Source organism: Arabidopsis thaliana, chromosome 5 (genome assembly GCF_000001735.4).
Source record: "Arabidopsis thaliana chromosome 5, partial sequence".
Classification (NCBI taxonomy): domain Eukaryota; kingdom Viridiplantae; phylum Streptophyta; class Magnoliopsida; order Brassicales; family Brassicaceae; genus Arabidopsis; species Arabidopsis thaliana.
The window spans coordinates 14,842,095-14,863,664 of record NC_003076.8 but is presented as its reverse complement, the minus strand read 5'-3'; the positions used below and the strand labels follow the sequence as shown (position 1 = coordinate 14,863,664).

At 35.9% G+C, this 21,570-nt stretch overlaps 5 protein-coding genes and 2 pseudogenes across 11 annotated transcripts; 6 read left to right on the top strand and 1 right to left on the bottom strand.

The window, feature by feature from the left end:
• Window positions 1–241: 241 nt before the first annotated feature.
• Window positions 242–2,212, top strand: AT5G37470 (hypothetical protein (DUF577); the record flags this gene model as incomplete). 2 transcript variants are annotated; one of them, NM_123106.2, is made up of 1 exon in its annotated part: window positions 242–2,162. In NM_123106.2, the coding sequence occupies one exon, from the start codon at window positions 267–269 to the stop codon at window positions 2,160–2,162; it is 1,896 nt and encodes a 631-aa protein (NP_198563.2). The 2 variants fall into 2 exon arrangements, with proteins under 2 accessions (NP_198563.2, NP_001318688.1); NM_001344200.1 differs by having other exon boundaries at window positions 273–2,212.
• Window positions 2,213–3,302: 1,090 nt separating this feature from the next.
• On the top strand, window positions 3,303–5,192 carry AT5G37460 (hypothetical protein (DUF577); the record flags this gene model as incomplete). Its single annotated transcript, NM_123105.2, has 1 exon — window positions 3,303–5,192. The coding sequence occupies one exon, from the start codon at window positions 3,303–3,305 to the stop codon at window positions 5,169–5,171; it is 1,869 nt and encodes a 622-aa protein (NP_198562.1). The 3' UTR covers window positions 5,172–5,192.
• A 1,306-nt stretch (window positions 5,193–6,498) lies between these two features.
• AT5G37450 (Leucine-rich repeat protein kinase family protein) lies at window positions 6,499–11,059 on the top strand (the record flags this gene model as incomplete). 4 transcript variants are annotated; one of them, NM_001344198.1, is made up of 19 exons in its annotated part: window positions 6,499–6,663; window positions 6,747–6,894; window positions 6,979–7,050; window positions 7,144–7,215; window positions 7,298–7,441; window positions 7,520–7,591; window positions 7,663–7,734; window positions 7,811–7,885; window positions 7,959–8,027; window positions 8,109–8,177; window positions 8,267–8,338; window positions 8,417–8,500; window positions 8,579–8,650; window positions 8,737–9,260; window positions 9,333–9,506; window positions 9,588–9,871; window positions 9,939–9,990; window positions 10,064–10,311; window positions 10,385–11,059. In NM_001344198.1, 19 exons carry the CDS (start codon window positions 6,567–6,569, stop codon window positions 10,862–10,864), a joined length of 2,880 nt encoding a protein of 959 aa, NP_001332713.1. The 4 variants fall into 4 exon arrangements, with proteins under 4 accessions (NP_001332713.1, NP_001332712.1, NP_198561.1 ...); NM_001344197.1 differs by having other exon boundaries at window positions 8,737–9,506; NM_123104.1 differs by lacking the exons at window positions 6,979–7,050; window positions 7,144–7,215 and having other exon boundaries at window positions 6,567–6,663; window positions 8,737–9,506; window positions 10,385–10,864.
• Window positions 11,060–11,185: 126 nt separating this feature from the next.
• AT5G37445 lies at window positions 11,186–12,011 on the top strand (annotated as a pseudogene). Its single transcript has one exon.
• Window positions 12,012–13,893: 1,882 nt separating this feature from the next.
• Window positions 13,894–14,748, top strand: AT5G37442 (annotated as a pseudogene; the record flags this gene model as incomplete). The annotated part of the gene is made up of 1 exon: window positions 13,894–14,748.
• Window positions 14,749–17,979: 3,231 nt separating this feature from the next.
• On the top strand, window positions 17,980–19,331 carry AT5G37440 (Chaperone DnaJ-domain superfamily protein). Its single transcript, NM_123103.3, has one exon. It carries the CDS (start codon window positions 18,291–18,293, stop codon window positions 19,152–19,154), a length of 864 nt encoding a protein of 287 aa, NP_198560.1. The 5' UTR covers window positions 17,980–18,290; the 3' UTR covers window positions 19,155–19,331.
• A 25-nt stretch (window positions 19,332–19,356) lies between these two features.
• On the bottom strand, window positions 19,357–21,235 carry AT5G37430 (hypothetical protein (DUF577); the record flags this gene model as incomplete). Its single annotated transcript, NM_123102.1, has 2 exons — window positions 19,357–19,818; window positions 19,874–21,235. The coding sequence occupies 2 exons, from the start codon at window positions 21,233–21,235 to the stop codon at window positions 19,357–19,359; spliced, it is 1,824 nt and encodes a 607-aa protein (NP_198559.1).
• Window positions 21,236–21,570: the final 335 nt, after the last annotated feature.

The window sequence follows — 21,570 nt, the reverse complement described above, 5'->3', positions numbered from 1 at the left end:
ATCGATCATTGAATTGATTATATTGTTTTACTAAACAGCTCAAAATAAATATAAAATTGATTAGGCCCACCGGTTTGAAACCCAACATCACTAAAGGACCCACTGGCCAATGTTAAACGGGTCGGATTTTTTAAACCCCCCGTTATATCAAACCGGGCGATTTCACTTAAATGTCGGTTTATATACCCTTTCGTTACAAATCTTTAACCCTTAAACCCAAATTCCCAGAATTTCTGGAGACGAAGAACAAAAATTTTCTCGAGAAAATGATAATGGAGGAATCTTCGAATCTCATGTTGAAAGCGAGAGAGGTTCTTGCGACTCCAAGCCACAAAGGACTCGAGAAAATCGTCGAACAACTCTCAATGCGTCAAGACCCCAAAGAATATGAAACTGCGTTTGCTCTTTTCTGTTTCTGCGCTGATAACTTCCCAAATTGCTTAACCCTAATGTTTCTCAAACTATATCGACATTCTTCCAATGGCGTCATCAGATTCTATTCGCTTTATCTCCTCTCCGAAACCCTCGTCGTTTTCAGAAATCGTAACTGGGAACTCTCTCGCGTCGCTCTCCATGAAATCAAACCCCTTGTGATTGAATGTTTAACGATGCAAGAAACCAAAGAATCTGACATGAAGTTCCTAGGAAGAATCGTTTCTTTAATAACCTACAATGTTGTGATTTGCGATAATGGTGGATGGTACGAGCTCAGTGATTGTATCCTTTGGCTAGCGGAAAACGAACCTGTCAAGGCTTTTCATGTCTTTATCGATTTGCCATCATTGTATCAGAGTTTTATCGACAAGTTTATGAAGGTAATTGTTGAGAAAGCTGAGAAGGTTTTGTTTAATCCTGAGAAAGATAGAGTTGACGATTGGAGCTTGGCTTTAGAAACTGTTGTGAAAATGGGGATTCAGACTTTGGATACAGAGATGAGAGTTGATTTGATAAGGATTCTTCTGAACATTCTTGTGAACTCAGTGAAGATGCTAGTGCAAAAGGGAATGGAACAGTTTTTGGTACAAGGGCTTAAACATCTCGAGAAGTTCGTGTTGCGAGATAAGAATCTATATAATTACACTAAGGTACAACGTCATTTTGTGATGACTTTCATGTTCAAGATCAAAGATTTCGTAATAGAGAGCAAGGAGATTGTAAGGAAGATCACTCGGTTGGTTAAAACACAGGACAAAGCTGTGAGCAAACCTGTCGTGAAACCTCAGGAAACGAAAGATGATGGAGCAGAATATGTTCGTGGCTTGTGTGACCATTTGAAGACTTTGTCATCAGTTGATATCTTGAAAATCTTTGTGTCAAATGTTGTTGAAGATAGGTCCAGAGAGATAGCAATCAGACGGCTTGAAGTTGTACTCTCTGATCACACTTCAAAGAAAGTGGAAATAAAATTGTCAGAGATGAGAGAACTCCAGGCATTGCTCATCTCTTGCCTTAAGCAAGAAAGAATCTCTGACAGTATGTTCAAAGTCCTTGGTAAGGTGGTGAACCACGTTGTGTATGAGATGTCCAAACACCAAGATGTCGCATGGGATGGTCTACGCGATTATATTGCATCACAAAGCAAAACAAAGTTTCAGAGAGCGGTTTATATCTTCCAGTGCTTAACAACGCCGCTTGGAGATGACGAGTTTGTGATTCATGTGATGGAGAATCTTCTCCCAGAGATAAGTATAAGGCTAAACCCACCAAGAGACTTGTTGGTAGATAACAGTTGCTGGGTTTTGGCGTTTACTGGTGCATTCTGTGCGACCATACACTTGATAGAAATCCCAAGCCAAGCTGAATCCGTGAAGGAGATTGCAAAGAAGATGATAGATTCTGTGAGAGAGCTTGTGGAAAGAGGAATGGAAGTTGGGCTTGTGAGGAGAGCTTTCAGAGATCTTGAAGACATTGTCAAGAAACAAATGGAATGGTACGAAACGATCGAGTACAAATTCGTTAAGGGTCTGCTATGGGAACTCCATGCAATCAAAGGCATGAAATGGGAAAGTAAGATCGTGTTGTGGAGAATCAATGTGATTGTGGAGAGAGGAGTGAATGAGAAGGTTAAAGACCTCCCAAAGGATAAGTTTGATTGGCTGAACCTACCTGAGGCTGAGGGATTTGAACAGTCTGAAAATCTGCTTGCAGACTATGGTTTTTGATACATAGTTTGCAGTTGTATAAAGTATTAACGTTGTATAGAAAAACAATTATTGGTCTTGGTTCTTTGGTAGGGGCTTAGGTCCTTCTGATTTTGTTTAGACTACCACTAATCATAAACCCACAATTGTTAGAATAGAAGTTTCTTACAAGGCATGCAGATATCCTTTACATCCTTATGAAGATGAGAGATGTAAATTCACTGTGATTTGTTAACTCCAGTGCCATGACACGTACATGTGAGTGAGTACTTACTTTTTCAAAGTCTTTATTTTTTTTTCTGTGCGAATTACTATATACAGTAATACAGATGGAACTGTACTACTTGGTTTAGGATCCAACACTTTATGGTAATGCTCAATGGGGAGGCAGAGATCGTCCCAATATGGGATGCTTTCCAACTGCAGTTCCTTTCTTTGCGGCTATTATAATATCTGCATTGCTATGGTCAGGAGTAGTGTTCAGAAAAAAGGGCTAGTAGGTTGGGTTACAAATAACACAGTGAACTGGTTTTCATTCTAGGAGTGGTACAATGAGAAGTTGATTTGTCATGCTATTCTTGCATAGGCAGCTATGTTTTCAGAGAGGTTAGGAAGACGAGAAAAACTCGATGATAGTTATGAACCAGTTGCTTTTGTACTGTCTACAAACCTTGGAAAAAACAGAAATTAAACACGATGCTCACAATTTACTATATATACATATCTCATGGGAACGAATGAACGATAATCGTATCGTGGCTTGTTGGATACTAAGGAGGTTATGGAAATCCCCCGTATTGACCTTATTACCTTCAATAAATCACGATGCAGAAAAGGCAAGAGCAGACATGTATGAATAGATAAATGGACAAGATCTCCAAATCACAAACACTAGGTGCAATGATGTGGTAAGCCATCGCAAGGGATGATCAAATGTAACGTTAAATGAAAGTTTTAAATCTCAATTTGGTGGGATTTATTTTCGTCCGGTTCAATTTTGATATATTTCGGGAATGGTTTTAGCTAATTTACGGTTATTTCCGGTTATTCAGTTCCGTAATAACAAACGCAAACTCTCTCTTCCTCGCTACAGATTTCTTCTTCAAACCTCTCTTAAACCCAGAAGATTCTAAGACGAGAATCCAAACTTTTCTCGGGAAAATGGAAGAATCTTTGAATCGTAAAGCAAGAGACCTTCTTGCGACTCCAAGCCACGAAGGAGCAGAGATTCTCGTCAAACAACTCTCACTGCCTCAAGAAACTAACGAATTTCAAACGGCGGAAGATCTTTTCAATTTCTGCGCTAATAATTTCCCAAATTGCTTAACCCTAATGTTCCTCAAACTATATCGACACTCTTCCAATGACGTCATCAGATTTCATTCGCTTTATCTCCTCTCTGAAACCCTCGCCGTTTTCAGAAATTGCAACATCAAACTCTCTCGCGTCGCTCTCCATGAAATCAAACCCCTTGTGATTGAATGTTTAACGATGCAAGAAACCAAAGAGTCTGACATGAAGTTCCTAGGAAGAGTCGTTTCTTTAATAACCTACAATGTTGTGATTTGCGATAATGGTGGATGGCATGAGCTCAGTGATTGTATCCTCTGGCTAGCGGAAAACGAACCTGTCAAGGCTTTTCATGTCTTCATCGATTTGCCATCAGTGTATAAGAGTTTCATCAACAAGTTTATGAAGGTAATTGTTGAGAAAGCTGAGAAGGTTTTGCTTAATCCTGTGAAAAGTGAAGTTGAAGATTGGAGCTTAGCTTTAGAAACTGTTGTTAAATTGGGGATTCAGATTTCGTATAAAGATATGAGATATGTGAAAATGGTAGAGAATCTTCTTTCTATTCTTGCGAAATCAGTGAAGGAGTTAGTGGAGAAGGGGAATGAACAGTTTTTGGTACAAGGGCTTGAACATCTTGAGAGGTTCTTGTCAGAAGACAAATATCTGTGTAATTACAATAAGGAACAATGTCATTTTGTGATGGCTTTCATGTTTAGGATCAAAAGTTTTGGAACACAGAGCAAGGAGATTATAAAGAAGATCAATTGGTTGGTTCAAACACCGGGAAATCGAGCAGGAAAACATAGTTCTTTGAAGATCAATCCGTTGGTTCAAACACCGGGAAATCAAGATCATGGAGAAGAGTTTGATCGTGCCTGGCTTGATCATTTGAAGACTTTATCATCACTTGAAGTTTTGAAAATCTTTGCGTCAACTGATCTTGAAGATGAGACCAGAGAGATGGCTATCAGACAACTCAACGTCTTACTCTCTGATCACACTTCAAAGAGAGTGGAAATAGACTTTTCAGTGATGAGACAACTCCAGCCATTGCTTATCTCTTGCCTTCGGCAAGAAGGAATCACAGACAGCATGTTCAAAGTCCTAGGTGAGGTGGTGAGTCACGTTGCGTTTGAGATCTTCAAACACCAAGATGTCACATGGTATGCTTTACGCAACTATATAACATCGAGTAAAATAGAGTTCCAGAGAGCGGTTTATATCTTCCAGTGCTTAACAATGCCGCTTGAAAATGAGGAGTTTTTGATTCCTGTGATTGAAATTCTTCTCCCGGAGATAAGCAGAAGGTTAAACCCACCAACAGAGTTGATGGTAGATAACAGTTGCTGGGTTTTGGCGTTTACTGGTGCCTTCTGTGCCGCAATTCACTTGATAGAGGTCTCGAGTCACGCTGAATCCGTTAAGGAGATTGCACATAAGATGATAGAGTCAGTGAGAAAGCTTGTGGAAAGAGGAATGGAAGTTGGGCTTGTGAGAAGAGCTTTCAGAGATGTGGGAAGCATTGTGAAGAAACAACTTCGATGGTATGATACGAGCGAGTACAAATTGGTTAAGGGTCTGCTTTGGAGACTCTATGCAATCAAAGGTATGAAATGGGAAAGTAAGATTGTGTTGTGGAGAATCAATGTGATTGTCGAGAGAAGAGTTGATGAAATGGTTAAAGAGCTGCCAGAGAATGAGTTTGATTGGCTGAACCTTACTGATGAGGAGGTTGAATAGAGAACTAGTTTTTGGTGTACAGTCTGAAAATTGTGCAGAATTTAGGTTTTGGTTTATAGTTTGCATTAGAGTAGAAAATCTTAACGTGCTCCCAGAGAATGAGTTTGATTGGCTGACCTTAGGGATGTATACAATATGAAATTCTGCAGAAACTAGTTTTTGATGTATAGTTTTCCTTGGGGAAGAAAATTGTAAAGAAACAAGTAAAGTACACATGTTATCTTGAGTTTTGGCAATGTGTATTCAGTTTTCTCAAGACTGTTCTGCAGTTATTATGCTTCTAGTCTCTAATCTGTACACAAGGTTTCTCCTCTCAAGATTGTTCACAAGGTATGCAAAGAAAGTATCTAAAACATCTTGTTCGCGAAAGGACTACACTTTGCAGGTAATTGATTAGTTAATTTTCCCAATTCTATATTATGCCTGAAACTACCAACTACATAATCCTAGCTATTATTGATGTTGACATAACATAGGATAACGCGCCACACCGTCAATCTGGGAGACAGCTCCTTTTCCTGGTGACAACTTTTAGGCAGATTATGGCTATAAAGAGGTAACTTCTATGGACTAAAGAGATAAATTGAACAAGTATGGACGTCCCCCTACTACTGGTTTCTTGATTATTATACAGTAATGCTTACAAACATATGACATGGTGATTTGAGAAATGAAAAATTTATCCACTAGCAGCAAAGTAATGGCAAAATGAAAGAGTCAACGGATACATTTTTTAATACCTTTGATTCTTAATCAGTAATACATCACTAATGTTTTTAAAACTTACATAAAACACCCTTTGTCAACTCAAATATCTATTTGAGGTGTTCTTATTAAAGCTTCTCTTCAATGCTCATAATTTGATGTGCAACTTCCAATTCCACAAAGTAATTATATCATACAAAAACCTGTCACTACATACTATATTTCTGAACAAGTCAAGATGGTTCCGAGTTTTTCCTGATTTTCTCTGAATAAGTCAAGATGGTTCATTTCTATATAAATTCTCCTCATTAGTAAAAAACTCTTATCTTTAAAGACAAATTAAAGAAGAAAAATGTAAGTTTTGAATTTTTCATAAGAAGAGAAAAAGTAACACAGAAGAAGTCAGCTATTCTGATTTTATTCCTCCAATCCAATGGAGGAAGAGAGTTGAACAAACCGTTAGTTGCCTTTTAACCGCGTCCACGCTCATTTAAATATGGCAACAAAACCACCAACTAGGGGTTATTGATAGTTACATTATGAGTTTTTTAAAAGTAATTGTTGCTTCAACTTCATATATAGAGTGCTCATTCTTCAAAGATGCAATTTACAGACTTTTTCTCAGCATTCCAAGGTCATCTCTAGGCTAGATAAATAGTGATCTTTATTGAAACCAAAGCAGAAACCAAGATGAAAGAGATGATGGGTGTAGTTGGAATCATTCTGGTTGTGTCTTCTTGTTGCTTGTCTTTGCTGGATGCCCAAGAGATTACTCATCCCACTGATGGTACGGTCCTTTAGATTTCTCTGAGCACCATCTATATGTGAACAGTGATAAGTGATGCTAATGAGGGTGTTTTGTTGTTGCAGTTAGTGCTCTGCAGTATGTTCACCGCAAACTAAAGGACCCTCTGAATCATCTTCAAGACTGGAAAAAGACGGATCCATGCGCCTCTAACTGGACCGGTGTCATCTGCATCCCTGATCCTTCTGATGGCTTTCTTCATGTTAAAGAATTGTATGTTCGGACTTTAAAACTTTCTTCTATTGTTACTCAAAAGCAAACCTTAAGGATGTCATATGGTTTGATGAAATGGTGCAGGCGGTTGCTAAACATGAACCTCACTGGACAACTGGCACCTGAACTCGGCTTACTATCAAATCTTACCATATTGTATGTTCTGTGTTTTGGTCTGTGCATGCTCTGGTTTTTTGAAATCAAACTATAGATATCAACGTCTCTCCTTTTTATATTTTCTGATCACAGGAACTTCATGTGGAACGATCTCACCGGTCAGATTCCACCAGAACTAGGAAACTTAACTCATCTCATCTTCTTGTAAGTAGTCTTGATCATTGTTTCATCAATATTTCCTCTTCATGGATGCATAACTTAACAGATTCATGTTATCTTTTGTCAGGCTATTAAGTGGAAATCAACTGACAGGATCTTTGCCTCAAGAACTCGGTTCTCTTTCCAATCTCTTAATCCTTCAGATAGATTACAATGAAATTAGCGGAAAACTTCCAACGTCCTTGGCAAATTTGAAAAAACTGAAGCATTTGTGAGATCTCCTTCTCTCCTACTTATCTTCTCTCTTCCTTTCAAACCCCTCTGACATAACTTTTACTTTCTTTGCTAGTCACATGAACAATAACTCAATCACGGGTCAGATTCCGCCCGAGTACTCTACCTTAACCAATGTTCTGCACTTGTAAGTTTCTTGGTTACCTTTAAATCTGTTTATCTTATTCAAATCTGATCATCAAGGCTCAACTTGTGAAGCTTGATGGACAATAACAAGCTAACTGGTAATCTTCCACCGGAGCTCGCTCAGATGCCAAGCTTGAGAATTCTGTAAGTGTCTTCAACTTCTTATCGAAGACGACTAACTTTCTTCCACATTCAAATTAGTTTGCTTCATAATTTACAGACAATTGGACGGTAGCAACTTTGATGGCACAGAGATCCCATCTTCTTACGGATCGATACCAAATCTCGTCAAATTGTAAGAAACTGAACATAGTAAAATCTTATGTTTTCCCTGTGCCGTACTGATTTTGTGTCTCACGCATTAACAGGAGTCTCAGAAACTGCAACCTAGAAGGACCAATTCCTGATTTGAGCAAATCACTGGTTCTCTATTACTTGTGAGTCACTTTAACAAGAAAAAAAACTTAACAATCCATGTTACATTAGTCTCTAAGGCTTTTTTACTCTTCATGCTTCAGAGATATTTCCTCCAACAAACTCACAGGAGAAATTCCCAAGAACAAGTTCTCTGCAAACATCACAACTATGTAAGTGCCATGGCCAAGAAATGGAATACAATTGATATGTCGTTACATTTTTGTTGACAAACATGTCTGCATTTGTTTATTGTATGCAGAAACTTGTACAACAATTTGCTCAGCGGATCCATTCCTTCTAATTTTTCAGGCCTTCCACGGTTACAGAGACTGTAATTAGACTCTCTTTTGCTCTTCTTTTTTTTAGAGAAAGAAAACAAAAAGACATAAGTTTTGTCTTAAATTTTCAGGCAAGTGCAGAACAACAACTTGAGTGGGGAGATTCCTGTGATATGGGAAAATAGGATCTTGAAGGCAGAGGAAAAACTTATCTTGTAAGACACGTCATATCTACAAAACACTAGAGAAAACTTAGTAATTGTTGATTGATTTTTGGTTGTAACAACTTGCAGGGACTTGAGGAACAACATGTTTTCAAATGTGTCAAGTGTTCTTCTAAACCCTCCCTCCAATGTCACAGTCAAGTAAGATTATGTTTTGAAAAAGAACAAAAGATTAATAATTTGGAATGTTGGATAGAGAAATGAGAGAACTCTGTTTTGATGAGCAGGCTTTACGGAAACCCGGTTTGTGCAAATGTTAATGCGGGAAAGTTAGCTGATCTCTGTGGTATCTCAACGTTAGAAGTGGAATCTCCCGCAACTTCTTCGGAAACCATCTCGACGGGAGACTGCAAACGTCAGTCGTGCCCCGTAAGCGAAAACTATGACTACGTGATTGGGTCTCCAGTTGCATGTTTCTGCGCTGCACCACTTGGCATTGATCTTCGGCTTAGGAGTCCAAGTTTCTCGGACTTTCGACCTTACAAAGTCTCCTACATGCTCGATGTAGCATCCCCGAAAAATCTCGGGATAAACCCGTATCAGATATCTATTGATACATTTGCATGGCAGTCGGGTCCAAGGCTATTCATGAACATGAAGATTTTCCCTGAGTACAGTGAATTAAACAGTAAATTCAACAGCACAGAGGTTCAACGTATTGTGGACTTCTTTGCAACTTTCACTCTGAATACTGATGATTCTCTTGGCCCTTATGAGATTATTAGTATCAACACTGGTGCTTACAAAGACGGTAATACACATATCTTCTACTCATCTTTGTGCATCAAAAGAGTATTTATTTATGTTACTCCTGTATATGAAGTTACTATCATATTCCCGAAAAAGTCGGGGATGAGCATAGGCGTCTCGGTTGGAATCATTATAGGAGCCATTGCTTTCTTCCTTGTATTGTCCTCTCTAGCATTGGTCTTCTTCATCAAGAGAAGCAAACGAAAGAGAAAAACTAGGGAAGTCGACATGGAACAAGAACACCCACGTAAGTGGAAACTTAGTCAATTTCTCTGTTTTCCTTAAACGTATATCTAATGCTAATCTCCCATGTTTCTCCTTGGCCTAGTTCCAAAACCTCCAATGAACATGGAGAGCGTGAAGGGTTACAATTTCACGGAACTTGATTCAGCAACAAGCAGTTTCAGTGATCTCTCTCAGATTGGTAGAGGTGGCTATGGGAAGGTCTACAAAGGCCATTTACCAGGTGGTCTGGTTGTAGCTGTCAAACGTGCAGAGCAAGGGTCTCTGCAGGGCCAAAAAGAGTTCTTCACCGAGATCGAGTTGCTTTCCCGGCTACATCACCGTAACCTTGTTTCTTTGCTTGGCTACTGTGATCAGAAAGGAGAACAGGTGAGTCACTTATTAACATTGTAAATTTCAAGATAGTCTTGAGTTGATTTGTTATGCCTGATTTCAGATGTTGGTATATGAGTACATGCCCAACGGTTCTCTTCAGGACGCACTCTCTGGTAAGTTCCTACCTTGTCTTGTATATATAAAAGTGTTGTGGGAGGATTGAGATAGATGAATGTGAAACTGCAGCGAGGTTTAGACAACCACTGAGTTTGGCGCTGAGACTGAGAATAGCGCTCGGGTCTGCGAGAGGGATTCTGTATCTGCACACAGAAGCTGATCCACCAATCATCCATCGAGACATCAAACCAAGCAACATTCTTCTAGACAGCAAGATGAACCCTAAAGTTGCAGACTTTGGGATCTCAAAGCTCATAGCACTAGATGGTGGAGGAGTGCAAAGGGATCACGTAACTACCATCGTCAAAGGCACTCCTGTATGTTGCTTTAACATTCCTCTGTTTTAAATCCCTTAGGGAAGGTGACTAATTCCCGAAACGTATGGTACAGGGATATGTGGATCCAGAGTATTACTTGAGCCACAGGCTAACAGAAAAGAGTGACGTATACAGCCTCGGCATTGTCTTTCTCGAAATTCTCACAGGAATGCGCCCAATCTCGCACGGAAGAAACATCGTGCGGGAGGTGAATGAAGCATGCGATGCTGGGATGATGATGTCAGTGATAGACAGGAGCATGGGGCAGTACTCTGAGGAATGCGTCAAGAGATTCATGGAACTAGCCATCAGATGTTGTCAGGACAACCCAGAAGCGCGTCCGTGGATGCTGGAAATAGTGAGGGAGCTGGAGAATATCTATGGGCTGATTCCAAAGGAAGAGAAGCCATATTCAAGCCCTTCAGTCCAATCATCTGCTTCAGGAATGTCAGGCTTCGCTGTTGCTTCTCCAAGAAGCAGTTATACTACCTTCTCTGAATTCACAGCTAACCAACTCGTCAGCGGAGTCATTCCCTCCATCGCACCGCGCTAATGATCATATTGTTAAATATGTGCAGTTTATTTTGGAACTCTTTAGTAAACAGAACCGTAGAAGAAGTTTATGCCTTTTTCTTATGGGTGCCAATGAGGCATCTCTGTTTATAATAATAATGGTGGGTTTGGTTTCACACGTTAAACAAGACATCAAAAGGAACCCGATGAACTTAGTTGATTTGGCTTTTCTATAAACGGAACTATGGACTATATATCTATCTCAACAAGTGATCATTTTCATTTTGATGAGAATACATGGAAAAGCTGGTTTCCTAATTACTCTGCTAATCTCTAGCTGAGTCTACCGATATTATAAGCTATGGATAGAGCGTGGGGGTCGAATCCTGGTAGCGGAGGCGCCGCCACCGGCTAGAACGAGGCCATAGATCGCCGTGATCGTCTCCGTCGTCTTGCTCTTGACACCATAAACATTGCAAAAGATCCTTATTTCAAACAAAATCACTATGGAAGCTATGAGTGTAGACTATGTGCAACGTTGCATAACAACGAAGGAAACTACTTGGTACATACTCAAGGTAAGAAGCATCAGACAAACTTGGCAAAGAGAGCTGCCTTGGAGGCTAAGAATGCTTCAGCTCAGCCGCAACCGCTGCAGCCACATAAGCGCAAAGTCTCAGTTCGCAAAACAGTTAAAATCGGTAGACCAGGGTATAGGGTTACAAAGCAATACGATCCTGAGCTGAAGCAAAGATCTATTATGTTCCAGATTGAATATCCTGAGATTGAGGACAACATAAAGCCGAGACATCGTTCCATGTCATCTTATGAACAGAATGTTCAACCTTGTGACAAGAAATATCAATACCTTTTAATTGCAGCTGAACCATATGAAACCATATCTTTCAAAGTTCCAAGCACTGAGATTGATAAATCAACCAAGTTTTTCTCTCATTGGGATCCTGACTCCAAGATATTTACTTTGCATGTGTGTTTTAAAGCCAACAAGCCTCAGTCCGCCGTTGGAGCAGCTGTACTTCCACCGCCGCTTCCAACGGCGGCTAATGGGTATTGTCCCATTCCGCCGCCACCACCACTGTCCAACATGTGAAAGTGAAACTACCAATGCAATCAACTCTGGTAAAAGAGTGTGCTCTCTTTGACTATTCTGTTTTCATATTGATTCTTAAAGCATATGTGTTTACTCTCTTAAGATGCGGGATTTCGTTTATGTGTTAACTCTGCCTGACCGTTGCTTTCAATTACAAAATTGAGCCAGAGCCTGTAACCTACACTCAAGCTGTAGAGGATGAAAATTGGAGGAATGTGTATATGGAATAGGGTGACTATTTCATAACATAGAAATTATTCTAAGTTTTATAATATGAAAGACTGTTGAATGAAAACTTTGAGAAGATCAATATATCTTTGTCAATGTTGATGTAAATGATAATATGGAATGACATACATAACATTGTTGCTAACTCACATCATGTGAACATCTCACGAAAAGGGTATGATCACCTACATTTTTAAAAAAGCCAAGATGAAAGTAAAGCATCAAAGTCTTTGAAGAAACTTTCTTTAAACTAAACTTTACAATGACTTGTGTAATCGATGTATTAAAAGGTATATATTTTCCGTCCAAAGGACTGCCAAATATGTTTCAACGCACCAGATAGCATATTTTCTAGAAATATTGACTTGAGCTGTCTACTGAAAATTACATGAAAAAAAATCTTTTAACTCTTGGAACAGAACCTATGAGGATAACAGATTTAGCGTACGGGATTGGACAAAAAAAAAAAAAGAGTTTTGAGAGACCTTGAAAGAAATTCATATAGCTATATTGGTCTAATAAACTGTACAACTCATGTAATTAAGAAGTAAACTATTTAAGATAATTTTATCACACACATATATATATTGAGATTGGAATTCCTTAGCTTTAATTTACCACATGTACGGAGGAGAATATTTGACTTATCTTTACTATCTATGTTGACATGTTGTACTTGTATATAGTGAGGTTCAAGATCTATAGATCTTTGATAGAGATCTTGAATCTTCTAAGTGAGACGTTAAGACAGTTAAAAGGAACTTAAAACAGAAGTGCTATGTCCGATTTATCCCAAATTCCTCGTGTTAATTAGTTCAATCTGAATGCACAACTCTGATAATATAAAGCATTCTACTGGCCTTAATTAGAGCTGTCAAAGCGGGCTGTCCATGTCCATTAGCCCAGTCCAATAATGTCCATTTCGATATTGGACAAATAGTGTTCATGTCCACTAAGGCCCATGTCCATTAACGCCCATGCCCATTAATGCTCATGTCCAAATGGGCTGTCCAATGGGCAGAACCAAATTTTAACATAATAGTATTTGCTTCATATTTCAATCAAATTATCAAATCCAAAAGCAAATTTAAATAACAAAGTATTAAATGATACTTTAATTTAGTATAAACACTATGCATAGACTCTTTTTCAGCCAACTCTCGCACCTGATACAAAACACATAACACTACCACATTTAAAGCACCTGATACAAAACACATAAACACTATGCATAGACTCTTTTTCAGCCAACTCTCGCCCTTAATCAAGGTCCAGCTTATATACAACTTATATTTTGTTTTGTAATCATAACGTGGATTTGTTCAACTTGAGTCTTGTTTGATTTGTCATTTTCTATGTAAGTACGGTAATTGAAAATCTACACTTTGAAGTTCAAATTTAGTTCGATTTTCTTTTTTAATATTTTGGAGGCATTAGAAGATTAAATTGAGAATTTCATATTTGTTTTGGTAAATTCTTGCTTTGATTTTTATCTTTTGATCAATGTTGTTTTGGTATAGTTTGGTTTAACTGCAGACTACATAAACTGGGAAGTTTTAAGAGTTTAGGTGACAATGGTTCATTTATTGTGCCATATGATCTATTGTGCCATTATTCAGGTGACTTTTAATTTAGCAGATATTGTTTAATTCATAATTTCATATATTGGTAGAATGGAATCTGAAAGGATTTAAAAATATTTGTGGCAGGTGATTAGGTGAGTTCATTAGACACTGTTTATATGTGACTTCTTGAAACCGTTTGCTGAAATTACAAAACTTATTTCTAGTTCGTTTATCCAATAACAAACATATTTTATGCAAGTGTAGGCGACTAAATACTGGCTAAGAGATCATGACGCTTTTAGTGATAGGATTATTCGTAAAATGGTAGAGGATATGACCGAGATATATGATAAGTATTAGGAAGATTTAGCGACATTCTTGCAATTATTGTAGTACTTGATCCGAGACGGAAATTCGCATTTCTAGAATATTGTTATAATATTCTTGATCCATAAACCATCAAATCAAACTTGGCTCATATCTGAAAGAAGATGGTTCAGCTTTTTGGTTCCTATAAAAGAACCGGAGTGAATATTACGGCATCCACTTCCCAAGCTTCAATAAAGGATATTCCACTTAAATATGATGTAAGTCTTCTTTCCCTCTTGCCTTACTCTCTTTTGAACATGAAACTTAGTTATAAAGAAGTCTCTAATTCTGTACAAATGGAGTTGATCAATGCTTGTTGATTTTACTTAGCTTTTAGGTTGAGTTTACTCAATGAAAACTCGTCGATTCTTCTGTTGGTTATATATCGAGAAAAATATCGTTTAATACCCCAACTTTCAAAAAATGGTCATTTAATATGTCAACTTCATAATAGGCTATTTAAAACATCAACTTATCGTTGACCAATATTTAAAACATTATCTTTCCGTTGACCAGGTCCAATTAGACATGTCGTTAAATCGTTTAACAGACCTATTAACCGACGTTATCCACCGTTATCAGCTTTCTTTAATTGACCAAAAAGACCACGTTTTAAACTTAATAAATCCCCTAATCGGAAAAAATTCCCAAATCAATCTTCAATCCCTAAATCTCAGATTTTTCTACTACTCTGAACATATTATTTTAAAATCTTAAATACTAAACAAAACAAATAATATTAACAAAACAAATACAACTTAACTAGATATTAACCCGCGGTATACCGCGGGCCTATATTTTTATTAAATAAAAAATCATTGAATATTTTTAGGATGATTTTATAAATTTATGCTATTGTTTGATTTAAATGTATAATTCACCGCGAGAAGAAATTTTATAACTCAAATTTTAAAGTTTTAAGTTGTATTTGTTTATTTTGTTAAATGTTTAATATTGTGTAATTGTATTTTGATTGTTGTTTCTCGGATTTCACCCGTAGTACACCATCCCATATTAATATCGAATCAAGGCCGTCAATTCTAGGATTTCACCCGTGCTAGTATTTAATTGTATAATTATATTTTAATTGTCATTATAGGATTTTACTCCTAATTCTATCGCAAATTATTATCAACCCAAACCAGTCAATTCTAAAATATCACCCGTAGTACACCATCCCATATTAATATCGATTCAAAAACTCGTCAATTCTAGGATTTCACTCGTGGTAGTATTTAATTGTATAATTATATTTTGATTGTCATTCTAGGATTTAACTCCTAGTTCTATCGTAAATTTTTATCAACCCAAACAGTCAATTCTAAAATTTCACCCGTACTATAAAGTTTAAATATTTATAATGTTTAAATTTCTTATAAAAGAATCAAAATGTGTTTTAAAAAAATTAAAGTTTTAAGTATATTTTTTTTTAATATTGTTAATTTTGTTTAGTGTTTAAGATTATATAATTATATTATGATTGTTATTATATGTTTTTCCATAGCATACTATCCCATGTTATTATCCACTCAAACCCGTCACACCATATAACCCCGTCCCGTGAAATTAAACACAAATTTATCATTTTATTATAAATTTCAAATATTTATAAAATTAGAAACTTCAAAAAAGATTAATATTGACCCAAACTTCATCAATGAATTTTGAGTGTTATATCTAAGATTTCTCTCGCAGTATATCGTCCCGTATTAATATGTTTTATATTGTTTAAATTTCTTGTAAAATTTAATTTATAATTTTTTAAACTTTTTAAAGCTTCAATTTTTTAAAATAAAAATAACCCTAGTAAACAAACCATTTTAATTTTGGACACCTCATAAATTAAGTTTCATGCTCATTTGTAATCAAAATTATTTTGGTCCTTTTTATAGTATGGCTCTTGACCATTGTCCATTTTTTTAAGCGATGTGGGACATTCTAAAATCGTAGTTATTATCCACCCAAACCCGTCCTACCATATAACCCAGTCCCTTGAAATTAAACATAATTTTGTCATTTTCTTATAAATTTCAATATTATAAAATCTGAAACTTAAAAAAATACAATATCGACCCAAAATTCATCATTGAATTTTGATTGTTATATTTAAGATTTTTCCTGTAATATATCGTCTCGTATTAATATATTTTTTATACATTTATAATGTTTAAATTTCTTGTAAAATTCAATTTATAATTTTTTAAACTTTATAAGTTTTAAAATTATAAATATTTAAAGCATTTTTTAAAGATAAACTTTATAAAAAGTTTTTAAAATTATAATATTTAACTTTTGATAAAGTTATAATATTTATAATTTCTTGAAACATTTTAAAGTTTCAATTCTTTAAAATAAAAAAATCCGAGTAAAATCGGATAACTATTTTAATTTTGGACGCCTGATAAATCAAGCTTCCTGCTCATTCGTAATCAGAATCATTTTGGTCCTTTTATAATATGGGTCTGAACCATTGTCCTATTTTTCTAAGCGATGTGGGACATTGTACATATATTATTTCTTCATAGGTTGAATAATATATGTCCGTTTAAAAAAATTTGAATTACATCATATTCAGAAAAAATATAATATTTTATTAACTATATATATTTTATATAAATTCAAAATAAATAAAGTATAAGATCAAATAAAAATGAAAGAAGAATTATATATTTATGTTTTAATTAGGTAGAAATATTTTAGGAAATTAGTTAAGGTAAATAAGAAATATGGTTAGTTTATAGATATTGTTTATATTAAATTTGGTAATTAAATCATTAATTTTCGTTTTTAATTATTAGTTTTTAGGTAACTTTTCCAAAAATTAATGTTATCCAAGATCAGAACAGAATTAAACATGTTATCCAGGATCCGAACAGAGTTAAACCGGGTAAAACCCACCCATTTGAATTAATTGTTGAATTATGGCTCAAATCTTCAACATTATCTTCAAAAACCTCCTACAAAAATGTATATATAGATTTTTGTTTTTAAAAACTACTAAATACCAAAATAATTATAAAATGGACAAAAGTTTTACACATAAAACAAATAAATTTTTTGTTTTGTTAATATAATTTTTTAAGCAATCTTCAATCCCTAATTCTCAGATTGTACACATAAAATGGACATATTATTTTCTGTATATGATCAAAATGTAATTATACAATCTTAAATACTAAACAAAATAAATAATATTAACAAAACAAATATAATTTATTTTTTTATTTTTTTTAAAACGCATCTCAATTATTTTATAGAAAGTTTAAATATTTATACTACAGATGAAATTTTAGAATTAACAGATTTAAGTTTAAATATTTATACTACAGATGAAATTTTAGAATTAACAGATTTGGATCGATAATAATATGAGACGTTTTAATATAAATGAAATTTTAGAATTAACAATCTAAATATAAATATAAAATTTTACAAACAAACAAACAATATTAACAGAAAAATACAACTTAAGTTTCTTTTTTAAGAAATACATTTTGATTTTTTTATAAGAATTTTAAACATTTGAATTTATACTACGGTTGAAATCCTAAAATTGACGGATATATGTCGATATTAATACATGATTGTACGAATGAAATTAACAATGTTTAAAATATCGTCTCACGGTATACCATACATTTAAATTAAACAAAATAATAGCATATTTTTATAAATCATCTTAATAAAAAAAAATCAATTTTTTTTAGTAAAATATAGACTCGCGGTACAGAACGGATTAATATCTAGTATTATCTTACAAACTCAATTTTAATAGTTGTTTCCATTATATAAAAAAAGAAATCAAATTGAAATCTTTCTTCAGTTTGGGGTTTGCTCTCTTCGGCTATTTGGGCTTTCGGGTTTATTTATTGGGCTTGCACTGTTATAAAATTAGACGACAACAAAAAAAAATATCATCATCACCGACCTAATACTTTTCCATTCTATGAATTAGGGTTGCAGTGGGTCTCCACCAAAATCAGAGATTTTCACTATTGGCTTGACTTGAGAGAGTTTGCGAAGTTTCTTTTTCACGGGGTTCGTTCTTTACACAGAGTTGCTGCAAATCTGTTTTCGTTTTCTGAATAGTCGCTACAAAGTTTTCTCTTTCACGGGGTTTGTTAATATCCTCTTAGTCGCTACAAATCTGCTCTCTTTTTTCCTGATTTCTGCGTTATCCTCTGAACAATCCAATGGACTCTTTTGTTACCGTAGAGAATAAACCTCTCCCAACCGACATGGAATTTACGATGGAAGAAGCAACGAAGATTGTAGAGAGGAAACTTTCGGAGAAAGATTACGTTGGTGCGAAGAATTTCATTAACAACGCTTTTAATTTGTTTCCAAGTCTTGATGCTCGTTGGAAGACGATGATCGATGTATACATCTCTGGATCAAACGTAGGAGAATCTGATTGGTATGGAGTTTTAGGTGTAGATCCTTTATCTGATGATGAAACAGTAAAGAAACATTACAAGCAGTTGGCTCTTTTACTTCATCCAGACAAGAACAAGTGTTATGGCGCTGAAGGAGCGTTTAAGTTGGTGTCAGAAGCTTGGTGTTTGTTGTCTGATAAGCTTCAGAGAAGTTCTTATGATCAAAGAAGGAAGAAGTCGAAACAAGGAAAGTCTAGTAAACCTAAAGCTGCAGATTCATCAAAACAGAGGAAAAGCAGAACGTTTTGGACAATGTGTAGAAGCTGTAAGACAAAAGGTGAATTTCTGAGGCATTGGAATCTTAACAAGGCTATACTTTGTCCAAATTGTCGTCAGATTTTCATTGCTACCGAGATAACTACAAAAGAACCAAACAAAAGCACCAAAAAGTCTTCTCATCAACAGCAACAATGGAGTGTCCAGGATAAAGTACCAATCAAAAGCACCAAAAACGCTTCTTCCTCGCCATCTGTTACTTTTACTTGGAATTGTTCATCAACAAAGGCAAGGTCTAATTGTGGAAGTGCAGCAAATCAAAAGTTGAAAAGAGGATTTGAGTCACAAGAAACGGTTGCTCCTGCAGAGAAGATTATTAAGAAGGCGAGGACATATGTGAGCTAAGAAGTAAGACTTATATGACATTTAGAAGTTTCATTTGCATTGTCCTGCTTTTATACCTTCCAGTGTTTCTTTAGGATTATGTTTATCAATGTGTAGGAGTGTGTCTTGTAACATCATTCAAGTTGATTATCAATGTAGTGTGTAACTCTATCTATATCTTTCTTTACATTTTTCTTCTTCACTGCAAACTATACACTTCTATTCAACCTCCATCATCATCATCATCATCATCATCACCATCATCACCATCATCATCATCATCATCATCACCATCATCACCATCATCATCATCATCATCACCATCATCATCACCATCATCATCATCATCATCACCATCATCATCATCACCATCATCACCATCATCATCATGTAGGTTGAGCCAATCAAACTCAGTCTCTGGTAGCTGTTTCTCCTCTTCTTTCACTCCTCTCTCAACAATGAAATTGATTCTCCACAACACCATCTTACTTCCCCATTTCATTCCTTTGATTGCATAGAGTCTCCAAAGCAAACCCTTAACAAATCTGTATTGGCTCGTACTGTACCATTCCAGTTGTTTCTTCACAATAGTTTCAACATCTCTGAAAGCTCTCCTCACAATCCCAACTTCCATTTCTCTTTCCACAAGCTCTCTTATAGAATCTATCATCTTATGTGCAATCTCCTTAACGGATTTAGTGTAGCCTTGTGGTTATCTCTGGGAGAAGATTCTCCATCACGGGATCCAAAAAACCGTCATCGATAAGTTGCATTGTTAAGCACTGGAAGACATAAACAGCTCTCTGAAACTCTGTTTCGCTTTGCGATGCAACATAGTCACGAAGATCATCCCATCTCTTCTCTTGGCAGACCAACATCTCATAAGCAACATGGTTCACCACCTCACCTAGGACTTTGAACATACTGTAGGAAACTCCTTGTTCCTTTAAGCAGGACATGAGCAATGGCTGGAGTTGTCTCATCTCTGCAATTTCTATTTCCACTCTCTTTGAAGTGTGATCAGAGAGTAAGACGTTGAGTTGTCTGATAGCCATATCTCTGGCCCTATCTTCAAGATCAGTTGACGCGAAGATTTTCAAAACTTCAAGTAATGATAAACTCTTCAAATGGTCATACCAGCCACGCAAAGATTCTTTTCCATGATATTGTTTTGTAAACAACATGTTGATCTTCGTCACAAGCTCCTTGGTTTGTGTTCCAACTCCTCTGACTTTTCCGATCTTGCTCACGAACTTCGACACAAAATAGCAATGTAGTTCACTGTATTTATACAGATTCATGTCTCTTGACACGAACCTTTCGAAATCTCGAAGCACTCGTACCAAAAACGTTTCATTTCCCATGTCCACTAGCTTCTTTGCTGATTCCAAAATATTCAAAAGCTGAAAGCTCATTAACTTCTTGATCACGTTTCGTTTCATTCTTGTATCGAAAAACTGAATCCCTAATTTAACAACAATTTGTAAAGCCAAGCTCCAATCTTCAACTCCACTTTCCTCAGGATTAACCAAAACATCCGTAGCTTTCTTAAACATAATCTTCATAAACTTCTGGATGAATTCCTCGTAGACTTGTGGCAAATCAATGAAGACATGAAAACCCTTGACAGGGTCATTGCTATTCACTAGCGATAAGATACAATCACCGAGCTCGTCCCATTTGTATTTATGCAAGTCCATAACATTGTAAGCTACACAAGACACGATCCTTCTAAGGATCTTGATGTCACATTCTTTGGTTTCTTGCATTGTCAAGCACGCAATCAAAAGGGTTTTGATTTCGTAGAGACAGTCGAGAGAGAGTTTGCGGTTTCTCAAACCGGTGAGAGTTTCGGAGAGTTGATAGATTGATCTGAATCTGAGAACGCCATCAGAAGAAGATTGATAGAGTTTAAGAAGCTTTACGGCTAAGCAACCTGGGTTAAAAGAGACGCAGTAATTGTACAGAGCTTGCGATGTTTTATATTCTTCCGAGTCTTCATCACTCTTAAAGAGATGATCCACGATCATCGCTAGTTCTTCATGGCTTTCACTCACAAGAATCTCTCTCCCTTTCAACTGAATATTCATAGATTCCTCCATTGCATTTTCCGTCTGACAAAGTTCTGGAGAAGCTTTGCGTTTATTTTATTAAACTGAATATAAACCACATTTAACTATATGTTTGAGTTTAATATATTTTTAAAGACGTACTACAATACGATAGTTTTACTATTAACAATTTTAATTATATGATTTTACCAAACAATTTTTTTTTATGAGAGATTCTTTGAAGACTCTTTTAGGGTTTTTGTATGAGGAAAAATTGTTTTAGTTTGTAAAAAGGCCCATTGATGTTCACTTAAAAGGCACAATTTCAGACTATACACACACAAAAAAAACAAGACTCTGCAGAATTTCAGACACTTCTATTCAAC